Genomic DNA, 12,804 nt, shown 5'->3' with positions numbered 1-12,804 from the left:
GATAGAGGACAAATATGTATCTGTATATTTATAAAGCATCAAATAATGAAGGATAGCTTAATGAATGTTATCATCTTTAGTGGCTGAGTGAACTCAAGGAGGAAAAATAATAGAATAAAAGGTCATTGCTTCCATGATGCTCGGCAGCCATGAATATAGTGTTTGTAGTCATAAGGTATATTCCGTGGTTCTTTCTTCATCCAGAACATTGTACCTTTTGGAATTATGCCATTTACTGTTAATTAAAGTACATGTTTGGGGTGGAGATGGCAGTGGCTAAGTCTTTTTCACTGAAACACAAGAACTGGGCATTTCAATCCTGTGGATTTTTCCTGACTTCCATTTGCTACAAGCTATTATGTTGTAAACTCATATTTCAGTAGTTCATCTTCACCTTCATTACTTGTAATGCTTTCAAAGAGCACAGTGGCCTTTTTCTAGTTCGGAAATGGGTAGTATAGCTGAGCGCTCGAAGGTTTGTAAATACTAATAAGCTGTTTTGTGATAAAGAACCAAAGTTGGGAAAAGCAACAACAGTGACAACAGTTATTCAGTGTATGTTTGTACTTGGAGGGGGAAAGAGAGGGAACACTGTTTTTTCTTTTTTTCATTTTTTTCTCCCTTCCTTTTCCCATTTTAGACAAAGCCCGTTGCATTTGCAGTCCGGACAAATGTCAGCTACAGTGCAGCCCATGAAGACGACGTCCCGGTGCCAGGCATGGCCATCTCATTCGAAGCAAAAGATTTTCTGCATGTTAAGGAAGTAAGGAGAATAATTGGAATTTCTATCCACATGACTTTTTTACCTTGAAGCATCATTTCTTACTTCTCATTGCTGTGAAATAGCATGGCGTGTAGCTGCGGTTGGATAACATACACATGAAATCAGTGCCTCTCAAGCTTTTCTAATATAAATATAACCTTTCTAAAGAAGAAAAAAGTCACAGGCCTCTTGGAATAACCTCAAGGCTCCCCTGGGCTCTGTGACCCAGAAATTGAGAACCACTGGAGTAAATGATCCTTTTTTTATACTTAACCTGTACTTTTTGTGTTAAGGTTTAACCTTGACCATGTGTCATTTTCCCCTCATGTCCCAAGTTTAACCATCTGGGGAGGGTTTAATAATAGTATCTAGAATTCATGATCTCTCCTCTCTGCTAGCAGGGTCTAAACTCAGGCCACTTTTGCCCATTCTCCTTTGGTGGTAAATTTCTGCAGGGGAAGGGGAAATGGATGCCATCAGAGCCAACAAGGCAAGAACCAGATATCAGGAACATCCCTTTTCCACCATGCCAAAAGCCTCCACTTTTTGTTAACAATGACTCAATCTGTAAATTGGAAAAATTCACTCTTAATTAAGGTTTATTTTGAGTCAACATTTATCAAATGCCTGTTTTGCAGAACACTGTATGAAATGGCCAGAAATTCCCCTTACATGATGTTCTAGGTGTGCGAGTATGAGGTTTTCTTGAACCTGCAGGAATTTACAATTGGAGCACTTCCATCTGGGGGACGGCCTCTCCTAGGGAGCATTTGTAAAAAAATTTTTTATGGTTCTAGGGATTTTTTTTATTTTATTGAAGTATAGTTGATTTACAATGTCATGTTAATTTCTTCCATACAGCAAAGTGATTCCATTATACACATATATATATTCTTTTTTTTTTTTTTTTTTTTTTTTTTTTTGCGGTACGCGGGCCTCTCACTGTTGTGGCCTCTCCCGTTGTGGAGCACAGGCTCCGGACATGCAGGCTCAGCGGCCATGGCCCACGGGCCTAGCCGCTCCGCGGCATGTGGGATCCTCCTGGACCGGGGCACAAACCCGCGTCCCCTGCATCGGCAGGCAGACTCTCAACCACTGCACCACCAGGGAAGCCCTATATATTCTTTATAATATTCTTGGAGAGGGAGTAGGGGAGGGAAGGAATGGGAGTTTGGGATTAGCAGAGGCAAACTATCATATATAGGATGGAGCGTATGTCGGTTTAACTGCTCAGGCACTAAAGGCTGTGAACAAGAGGTGATAACTGCCAATGAAGAGAGACAAAAGAATGTAGATCCTGTCATTTCTTTAACTTTTCAAAAGAGCTGTTATTTCTATTTGGCCAGGAAGGGAAGACGGAAAATAATTTCTGAAGGATGGCATGCCTAGAATCTCACTTTACAACAGGAAGTTAGATGAATCTAGGCTCTCATCCCCAAGGGCTGATGCTTAGAGAAGAAGGAAAAGAGAAACACAGTGGATATTCTTCTTTGAAATGTTCGAGAACAGGCTTGAAAAATACTATTCAGCCGAGGGACATCAAACTGTATCCTAAAGATTTAGGATAGATAGTCCAGGCACAAGAGAGAAATTGCCAACATCCACATAAGTGGAGAAGTCCTTTGTGAACGCCGGACTGTGGTCATTATAAACCTGTTTGCACAAAGGTAAATTTTGCTCTGACATCAAATAGTTCATGTCGATGTCAATATTTATCACTCACTCTTAATACTTCTAATTAATCTGATTATATAAGAGGAAGACCTCTAATGCTCCCTAGTTCCTTCTAGTCTCTTGTCAGGAAGACCTGTTAATCTTTGAACAAGAAGAGTTTATCCTACTCATGGTGCCACCAGCTGCAGTGGAATTCAGGAAAGTCTCAAGGCCAGGAAAGTGAAGGCAGAGTCAAGCGGGAGATGGATTGTTGAGCTCACGGAAAACACTTTGCTCTTAGCATACTCAGCACATGAACAGGGTTTCTTGACTTGCGATATTTGAGTTCACTGTAATTGCCATAATACTTATCTCCAGGGAAAATGGTTCATGGGGAAGAAAAAGGATGTGAAGATTTGTTTAACTTCTGTGCACTGATTTTCACAATTTTGATTTTCTGTTTAGAAATTTAACAATGACTGGTGGATAGGGCGATTGGTTAAAGAAGGCTGTGAAATCGGATTCATTCCAAGCCCAGTCAAGCTAGAAAATATGAGGCTTCAGCATGAACAGAGAGCCAAGCAAGGGAAATTCTACTCCAGGTAGGAGAAAAATATCACGTGTTTGTGTCAGAGCTCAGACTGTACTACCATTCGTGTACTGTCAGTTGCTGTATTCTACAATCTCTATTGTGTGTTAAAAAGCAGGCTGGTGACAGCATTACAAATCCTGCATTTAAAAAACTTCATCCAGCCTCTCATTTTCATCCCCTTCTGGAGAGAGTCAAATTAAGTATTATCGTGAATGAAAAGAGCTAAGGTCATAGAGTATTAAATTCAGGCTTCAGTGCGGAGGAAATTCTGAAGTTTAATCTTTTGCTGAACATACCCTGGCATCGAGCAATCCTGGTGACTAATCCCAGTGTCCACAGCTGCCTGGCATGGCCGGAAGACATTTCAGAAATGACCAGCTCAGATTTCAGCAAAGAGCAGCTCCCAGGGTCTTTTAATTTCATTTTCACTTAAGAAACTCAATTTTCGGTTCTGCCCACTGCACAACACTTAAAGGGAAACTCAGTAAATTGTCATTGCAGATAGCAATTAGATGAGTTATGTAATAGGCTGGGGCCAAACGATTTTTTTCCTAGGATTCTTGAGGCTGTTTGCCCCTCACTAGAATCATTAGAAGGGCTCCTCAAATATGGAGTGCATTTTAAATTGAGCCCCCTGCAGGCAAGTCCAAGAACATGGTTTGCTTTTCCCTGTGAAAGGGTGTGTTACTGGCAAGTTTTTTCTTTAATGTGAATAGCTAGCCTTCTGTTTTCTGAAGCTTACATTTTATTTTTTTCCATAGTGATGCAAAATCCTTTGTCAATGACCATATATCAGTGTTAGCAAGAATTTTTCCAAGCGCCCACAAACAAGTCAAATAGAAGATGCTTTGTGGTTTGGAACATCCATCTTCATTCACTAGTATTTTATAACTCTCAGGCTCTTTTAGTTCAGATGGATTCTTCCCTTTTTCAAGACCTCTAGCCCATATTTGACTTTTATTAATCCCTGGGTTATTGGGGACCCTCAGATTGTGAATGCATTTAGTCATATAAAAGTAGATGCGTGTAGATAGACAAAGTTTGGGCATTTTTCTTGTAGGACGTTGAAGATCTGATACCATTTATTTGATTTCTAGTCTTGTATTGGCTTTATTGTATCTTTTTCTATTCTCTATATTGATAACGGTTTCTTAATACTAGTTAATAAAATCTTTCTCTGCTTCGTCATATACAAACTGAGAAAGGAAAACTACTTCTCAAGGAGTAGGATGGGAGACATTTTTGCCACATTGTTAAGAAGGCAGGGTTTCCTTTGCCTCCCAGCTGGGGATCCCTGGTCTAGCTGTTAGCGATCAGCTCAGCTTTATAAGAACCTACAGGAATGGTAGGTTTTGGGGCCTGCTCTTCGCAGATGAGGAAACAGGCTAAGAGAATTTAGGGGACTTGACCAAGGTTGCATAGCAAGTAAGGTAGAATCAGGATGTAAACAAAATCAATCTGTCTGTAGCTTGACCTCAGAGGCCTATGTGCTGTGAAATCGTGCAACCAGGGCCTGACCAAGCAAGCACAGAACAAATCGTTATTATTATTGCCATCTGTTATTATTTACTGTATTAGCTGTATTGTTTTGCTATTGCATTTTTTCCTTAAAGAACTATAAATTATCTGTATTTGAGTAGTGTAACACCTCATACCTGTTCTAAGGAACTCGTTTACCTTTCCTATAACCATATTCATTTTCCTTTGATTTTCTGGATTTTATTTTGTCCTGTCTCTTAAAGCTTTTGCCTAAGTAGGTGAAAATACTTCTTGTTTTCAGAGGTTTTTACATTTGTTTCCAAACATTTTAAATACACTTTTTTTGAGGGCATAACTAGAATTCAGCAGTATTATAAAACTCAAATGTGTAAATTATAAAAAATCAGCAGAAATCAAAGGCAGGAGAATTGGAGAACAGCTCAAGAACATAGCATTTTTTATAGAATTAAATATGAAGGGCAAATTTGCATTCTGAACATTTTAACTCTTTGCAACGTTTGTCACAATTTTACACAATTCAAATAATACTTTGACTGTTACGGAAATTCGAAGAGAATGTAAAACAAACCCAAGTTTGAACTGGACTTAGACTTAGCAGTTTAAAAAAAAAAACCAAAAACTTGTGGAAGAAAATGCGTTGGTCTTGGTAATGGGTATTCTTGTATAACTGCCAGAAATGGCTTCTTTTTATTACTTTTACATATCATCTGGTATCCTTATTAAATGTGCTGGGATATCTTTTAAGAACCTTAAAAAGATACAGAGGCTTCCTGGTTTTTGCTTAAAGCTTTTGATGTTTGTCTTTTTTACACATTAAAATGCCAGAATGGTAGCAATAAAATTCAGCCTGTCACTGGTATTTTAGTGGAACTTATATTTTCATACTAATATTCATGAAATAGTAAATACATGTAAATATTTTAAAAATATTAAATATCACCCTTGGATGCATAGACACTGTAGCGGATTCTTTCCACTAGACCCTGGCTTGGCTATGACAATAAACATTTGGCCATGAGACTGTCTTGCTGAAATTCCGTGTCACTCTTTTAAAATGTTCCTTTCTATCCACCTCTGTGAAGGGGCCGTGTGGTGTATTATTTAGCATGCTGGCCACTGGTAAAAACATAAATGCCACTGTTCTAATATTAACCCCAAAGTTTCTAAACACTGAAACGTGTCTCAGATTAACGGTAGAATTTGGTAGTTCTGAAGTATACGCTGTTCAGATGGTTCCTAAATGAACCAAGCTGAATCCTCCATGTTTAGCCATGCTTGAGGAATGTTCCAGATACACTCTGAGGGTTAAATCATAGAACACTTTCTTGTGTTCCCTCGTGTGTCTTTTAAACGTTGGCAGGTTTCAGCATAGCTGTGTTGTTGGGGATTTTTTAATAGGTTGCTTGTAAAAACTTGAATACTTTCCATCTTGGTACACTAAAAAAGAAGCCAGCTAAGACAAAGGAGCAGAAACCCAACAAGAATTAAACAAGAAGTTTGGCTGTTAGCCTGCAGGTTTGCGCACTGCTTCCAAGAGTCTTGAAAATAAGAAGCAGAGGAAATCTTTGCTCTTATCTGTCTGGGATCCTGGCAGAGAATTTGAGGACTGCAGCAAGTACCCAAGTTTTCTTCCATTCTCTCAGGGCCTTTTCAAATTAATCTTGGAATTTGCAACAGAGACCTTGACACGGCTATGTTGAGCGCTCTAGGAGTCTCCACTGGGAAATTACTCTTTGCCTCCTTGGAGGCAAGACAGATTTAAAGTTCAATAAAAACATAATGAGTAATCATGTTTATTGAGCAGTACAAATGTTTTAATCTCCGAAATAAGTGTCAGTCGTAATATAAATTTTTGCTTTACTCCAGTAAATCAGGAGGAAATTCATCATCCAGTTTGGGTGACATAGTACCTAGTTCCAGAAAATCTACACCTCCATCATCTGGTAAGTAGGTAGTAAGTGCTGAACAGTACATACTGCATTTCATGCTCTCCTCCGTCTTTACCTAGTTGTGTGAGTTTCCATAGACTGAATCACTAGGTTAACCCTTGAGGTGTTCAAAGGGATCAGAAATGAGTGTGGCCACCTGGAGTCAGGAACAGTTGAGGCAGCTTTCTTTCTGGCTTTGAAAGAAAAGAAACGGTGTCAGTGTGTTCACTGCTTAGATGATCAAAGTGATGAGCAGATTGGACTTTCTAGCCCTGCCCTCCACCATGGTCCCCGGCAGTGTCATGGGCAGTAAATGGATGACCATCCACCTACAGCCACGCTTGTAGGAAGAGTGAGTGCTGTTTTCTTTCCAAAGTGCTGAAGAAGGACACCAACATATGTGTGAATTTCAGATAAACAATGACTCATATTTTTAGTATAAGTCAATATTGTACAAGACATACTTGAAAATTTTTTCACTGTCTAGCTGAAATTCATTAACGGGATTTGTATTTGCTCAATCTGGCAACTCTGCCATTCTGTGTTGAACCTGGAGTTCTATATACATAGGAGACGACTTGGTCGAACTGGATGAAAACCCACGATCAGAGTCTTAGTTTGCTAAGAGGTGCAATTGAGAGTCAGAGTAACATGATAAGGGTTGGCCAGTGGAGCTTTTGTGTATTTCTAGGAAGCTGGAAGTGGGAAGAGGTCAAAGACAGAGAAGCACGCATCTGTGGAGAAGTCAAGGAACAACGTAGCTGCACTCTGACTGCCTTAAGAGCAGGATCCCCCTTGTTACTGACGATCATGCCTTGTTCCTGGACGCTGGCAGCTTTTAGAGACAATCCCGGGCTTCTTAGTAAAAACTTAGAGGACTTGTTGAGTGAGCAAAATCTGAGCACAATAAGAAATAGTTTTAGAAGGTATACTGATTTCCAAAACCACGTACTTACAACTAGCAATAATTCTGAGTTGCCCAAAATTAAGTCAAATAGTATGTTTGAAATGAAGCATCGAAATCCTTTAGGTATGATGTGAGGTTGATGTCTTCTCTTGATGGTTGCTGAGTAGATATTCCCTGAATGCCCAGGCGAAAGGGGGCTTATCTCTGCTCCTTCTCAAATGGGTGGAGTTGCAGGGATTATGATACAAACCTTAGATTCTTCCTCTGTGTCTTCAAAACTGTCCCGGAGAGTCCTGAGGACTGTCACGAGGCTCCAGAAATGGGAAAATGCCAGTTCACATTGTGATAAAGTAGCAGCTCCAGCCCCAGACTGTCAACCCCACTTCCGTCAACCGGGAGGGGTTTTCCATTCCCTTTAACCAAAATGTAGCCTTCTCATCGTTTCGGCCATATAACGAGACCTGGCACGTGCATCCTGAAGAATAAGTCAGTGTGTTTGGAAAATAACATTTCATTTTTGTAGCCAGATGTTAGTCATTCCTAAACATCAAGTTCAATTAAGAGTTTCATATAATACAGATGATTTTTTATTCAATGTCCTGAGATCAACCATAGTGGAAAAGAATATAAAAGAGAATATATATATATATATATATATATATATATATATGTATATATGTATGTATATATGTATAACAGAATCACTTTGCTGTACAGCAGAAATTAACTCAACATAGTAAGCCAACTATACTTCAGTTTAAAAAAAGACAAGTTAACTACAAAGTATATTCTTTAAAACATGGATAATTTTTGTTTTCGGAAAGCAATCTCTTCATCATCTTTGCCTTACAATGTGGAAGTGTTGACATTTTTACTTGGTAAAAAAATTAAAAAACCACAGTGTAAAGAAAAAAAAGAGATTGTAAACTTCACTCCCTGAGTTTTATACAGAGACAGGACTTTGGAATCACTTTTCTGAATCCCAAGAGTAGAAAACACTGTGACTAAGTGAACAGGAAATATTAACCAACTGCAAAATGTATAATAGGTCCCCAGGCTCCTGCTATAACTTTCGTATCAATACTACAACTTACTTAACTGAAGACATCAGAAAATTCTACAGAGAGAGTCCTCCACCCCGCCTGCAGGGAAACCCACCTAATCTATCAAATGTGGATTGGCCTCTGATCACCATCGTCATCTTTGTTTCCCAAGGCCCTACCTACAATTCACCGCACTCATTGCGAGACTAAAGAAGAGAAGCATTTGCCCAGAGTAAATATAATTGGAGGTTCTCCAGGATGTGGAAAAGGAAAAATTTCCACCTCACCCCTGGGGAATGAGGTGGTAGTTGGTGGCCCAGCGCGTACCCCATACCTACACATGTGTGTCCGCACCCGCTGCCCCAGCATGCCACTCAACTCGACCCAACTGTCTAAGATTACATTTAAATTTAGAGTTCAAGAAATGTTCCCAAGGGTCTCTGCCCAAATAAATAAATAAATAAATAATTTTTAAACTAAAGCGTGCTAGTGAAGAAAAGAAGCTATTTTTTAAAGGAAGCAATTTTTCCCAATACTAAAGTTTGCCAAGGTATGGCAATGCAAGAATGAAATTAGAAAGGGGAACATCTCACATCTCTGAGTGCAAGGAGAACCATGTGAGTCTAAAAAATATATACAGAACTATGGAAAGAGTTGAAGGCGCTTCTTAACGCACAGGAAATTTCTTTAACGTGTTCTGAAGGTAGCCAAATGTTTTAGGATTCTGTGTCTCAGGACAAACCCAGATGCTTTTAGATTTCAGTTAACCAAAATCAGGACTAGTAAATGGCAAAGTCCTCAATTTGGGATTTTGAGCCCTTGTGTCCAAATACAGGTAAATTTCAAACCTGACTCGGGCTATGTGAGGGGGCAGCTGATATCTGGGCAATGGCACAGCTCAACTTTTTACGCGTTTCCACTCTTCCTTTAAATAAAAAACCCAATGGACAAATCCTAAAATTCAGTTCATGAACTTTGCCATCCCAGGGTCCTGTCAATGCTGACGGGCCATTAGGTATCCTCAATTTCAGAGAGGCTCTCAAGGGGACTGTCCCTTGAATGTGGCCTTTATAAGCCCCATAAAAGACTAGAAAGATAGAAGCATATGGGAATTGACCACCAAAAGGGAAACTTATTTGATTTGGCTTAAGGCTTACTATAGGAATAATGAAACACTGAGCCAGATCCTCTCCATCTTACCCAGGAAGACATGAATAACATGCTCCCTAAACTGGGATTCAAGGGAAAGCATCATCGGGTGGTGTACAAGTCAGCATCAGTTCAAACCACTAGGCACATTTCATAATGTTTCCATTGTACAACACGTGCTGATCCTCTTAGCTTATGCAAAGGCATAGATGGGGCAAAGAGAAAGGCATATTTACTAGGTATGCCTAACTATGTACCTGAAATTAACTCATTCTGTTATGACTGTCACTGGAGAAAGAGCATCCTTAGCTCATCTTCATGCAAGCAAGAGCTGACATTTGCGACACTGTGCTAACAATGTCAGGTGTTCGCTCCATCCCAGCGTTTCGACCTAATCAAATGAAGAGGAACAATTCAACAGGAGAGCCTAGTTTTCGAAAGTCTGAGTGAATCATCTAATATCCGTAATAACTTCAACCCTGAAAAATAACGTGATGCCTGTCAGATGCTCTTCAGTCATTTGGAAAGGTTCGGGGCGGCTGTCACGAGCACCAGGGCAGCTTATGTTTCACAGGGAATGGAAGCTAAGGTTTTGCAACACTGAGCCGTCCGTGCTTTCACAATAGTAATTTGGTCCTTAAGTCTGAATGTACTGTGGTTTTTGTTAAGAGAGCTACATGTGTGATACGATGCTCTCCTGGGGCGAGTAGATTTCTTCCTGTCTTCTTCTACTTGACCTCACCTAAAGGACACAGTAATTTTCTAGTGAGCTCAGCTCTGTAATATCTTCCTGAACCCTGACACCGAGGACACGAGCCCACTTGGGAAGCTTAGGGAATTGGATGAGGGCACCGGGATTGTGGCGGGACCTCGGCCGGAGAGTCATACAACATCACAGAGGCAGAAGAGCTAGATTCCAAGTTTTCACCAAAAACAAGTCCCTTCAACTCTGAGAATTTCTTTTCAATCTTGAAAAATAAGAGAGTTGCGGTTGACTTTCTCAAACACCTTCCAGCCCTGATTCTACCGAGGATGAAATTCTCTAGCGATCGCGCGTGGATGCACTGTATAAACCTCACAGTGACATGCTGGATCTTTTTTCATTGGAGACTTAATTCTCCAGGGCTCTGTTTTCAGGGCCCGAGAGTTATAAAGTTGAAAACATGTGGAACCACAAATCTAAAGCCCTCATTCTCCAGATGAGGAGGCCGGTGGCCTATTCTCTCGGGTCTGCCTGCCCTCTGCACTGCCCCTCATGTAAATCCAGTGAGTTTATATAAAATCATCGGGAGGTGCCTTAGGTCGTTGTATAAGATTCATTTCATTTGGACATATTGGATCCAGTGGTTTCTAATTAGTCTTCAATCAGGCCTGCCTCGGGGGTGCCCACATCATTGTGAAATCATTTTAATCTGGTCCATCCTGGTCCCTCCAGAATCATTTGCCTTGTGTATGACTTCTTTGTGTTGCTGGGTTTAGGATTTTCTATTCTCTCTTTCCCTCAAGTGCCTGTTGTAATTTCGGTGAACCTTTTCACACTGCCCTTATTCTCACACAAAACCAAGCGCCGTAAGAAATCAGAGGCACAATGTGATAAAGGTTTCCCATGTAGTTGCTGATTATCTGAAAGCTGGTTTAAGCTCTGGGAAGGAGTGAAGGGGTTCTGTCCTGTTACTCATAGACAGTTGATTTGGAAAATATCATATTATATTTGAAACAAAACTACAAATTAAAAACTTGTTTCTCTGAAAAATCTTACTCGAGAGATTTAGCATGAAACTGATGTGTCCAAGCACACAGATATGATGAGAGCATCTTTCTGTTTGATTTGATTACATTCTTCATGTGCTTTACCTTGAAATTTTACTTTGTTTACTGTGCTCAGCACTCATGATAGATCTTTGACTGTGGTTAGTTTTGTTTGCTTTTCGTTTTATTTTTTTGATAACCGATTTTTCCTCTCCTGTCTACCTGATGATTTTTGAATTGTTTGTCTGTATATAGCTATAGACATAGATGCTACTGGCTTAGATGCAGAAGACAATGATATTCCAGCAAACCACCGCTCCCCTAAACCCAGTGCAAACAGTGTAACGTCACCCCACTCCAAAGAGAAAAGAATGCCCTTCTTTAAGAAGGTAACATGAACTTCCAAGCTTGCGTCTGTCCACGTGCTCAACTGCACTACGTCACATTTCTAGTCCTGTGGACTGTCTGCGTCCTTGATAAAGCCAATAACATGCATGCTTTGTTATTCTTTGTTTCTTTTCCATGCTGCTGTAGCTAAGCAGAAGCAGAAATCGGTAAGTTCACATTGACATAAGCTGTGTTTATCCTGCCCCTGGCATCATTAGCATTCAATCCCACAGTTTTATTCAATACAGCCCGTTCTGTCCCATGAAAAGAACCTATCAAGCCGCTAACTGAGTCCATGCATTTCCAACCAACTAAATTCAGTGAGTGACCTGTGAAAGCACCATTGCAGTACTTAGCCTTTTTGATGGAATAATATCTACCCCCCAAGGGCATTCGTTCCAACATTCAAGGAACGTCAAACGCTGACAACTCCACGGAATGCACCTCTCTTGTGCATGCTTCTGTCTCTGTCTCTCTTTTCTGCAGAAATTTAACTGATAATCAAGCCTATTAAAACCATCATTATATTCTGATTTATGATATCCAGATACATAGCTTGTACTAAAACATTTTTTTCAATTCTTCAATTTTTAATGTAGTCAGCATTTAAACTTCTGACCCGCTAGGTGCAAAAATCTGCCGATGAACAAGACCAGTGGGAAACTGCAGGCTTGTTTGGGCGGTTTACTGTGAGTTTCTCCTATTGTCATATATAAACCCCCTCCCTTGTTACTCAGACCTCAGCATCGCCCCTGTCGGATGGCGGCACGGTGGCTATGCGTAGAGCCTTTGCCGCCGGCCGACCAAGATGCGACCCAGTGATGTTCTTTGTCCGCTGGCTGGAAACTAGGGCATTGCTGCGCTCCACTGATTCCCAAGTCTGTTTCCTGCAGCACATTTTGTAGCTCCAAAGCGTTATTTTCTAAGGAGACCTCCCCGACAATCCCCCTCTCTCCTTCCCTTCCTTTACACACCACTGCCCACCGCCTGCTGTGCTGTGCTGTCTTTTAGAGTTATTCTTTGTGACGTCAGCAAGTCCGGCACAACCTCTCATGACACTCAGGGGTGGAGTAGAATCCACTCCCCCTTCAGCTCTCCACGCCCTGAGCTCTTCTCTGTGCACAAGGATTCTG

At 40.5% G+C, this 12,804-nt stretch overlaps 1 protein-coding gene across 3 annotated transcripts in view; it reads left to right on the top strand.

Moving 5' to 3' along the window:
• CACNB2 (calcium voltage-gated channel auxiliary subunit beta 2) overlaps positions 1–12,804 on the top strand; it is a gene marked incomplete at its 5' end in the record, with an annotated part of 402,223 nt that overhangs the window by 356,290 nt on the left and 33,129 nt on the right. For all 3 annotated transcript variants that reach the window (XM_081229496.1, XM_081229498.1, XM_081229497.1), the window contains 4 exons: positions 641–763; positions 2,882–3,018; positions 6,375–6,451; positions 11,540–11,673. In XM_081229496.1, coding sequence (XP_081085622.1) covers positions 641–763; positions 2,882–3,018; positions 6,375–6,451; positions 11,540–11,673 — 471 coding nt within the window. The remainder of the gene's footprint in view (positions 1–640; positions 764–2,881; positions 3,019–6,374; positions 6,452–11,539; positions 11,674–12,804) is intronic.

Source organism: Mesoplodon bidens (genome assembly GCF_964165515.1).
Source record: "Mesoplodon bidens genome assembly, chromosome: 3".
Taxonomy (NCBI): domain Eukaryota; kingdom Metazoa; phylum Chordata; class Mammalia; order Artiodactyla; family Ziphiidae; genus Mesoplodon; species Mesoplodon bidens.
Note: the sequence above shows the minus strand (reverse complement) of the source record. Positions and strands in the feature narration are given on the sequence as shown.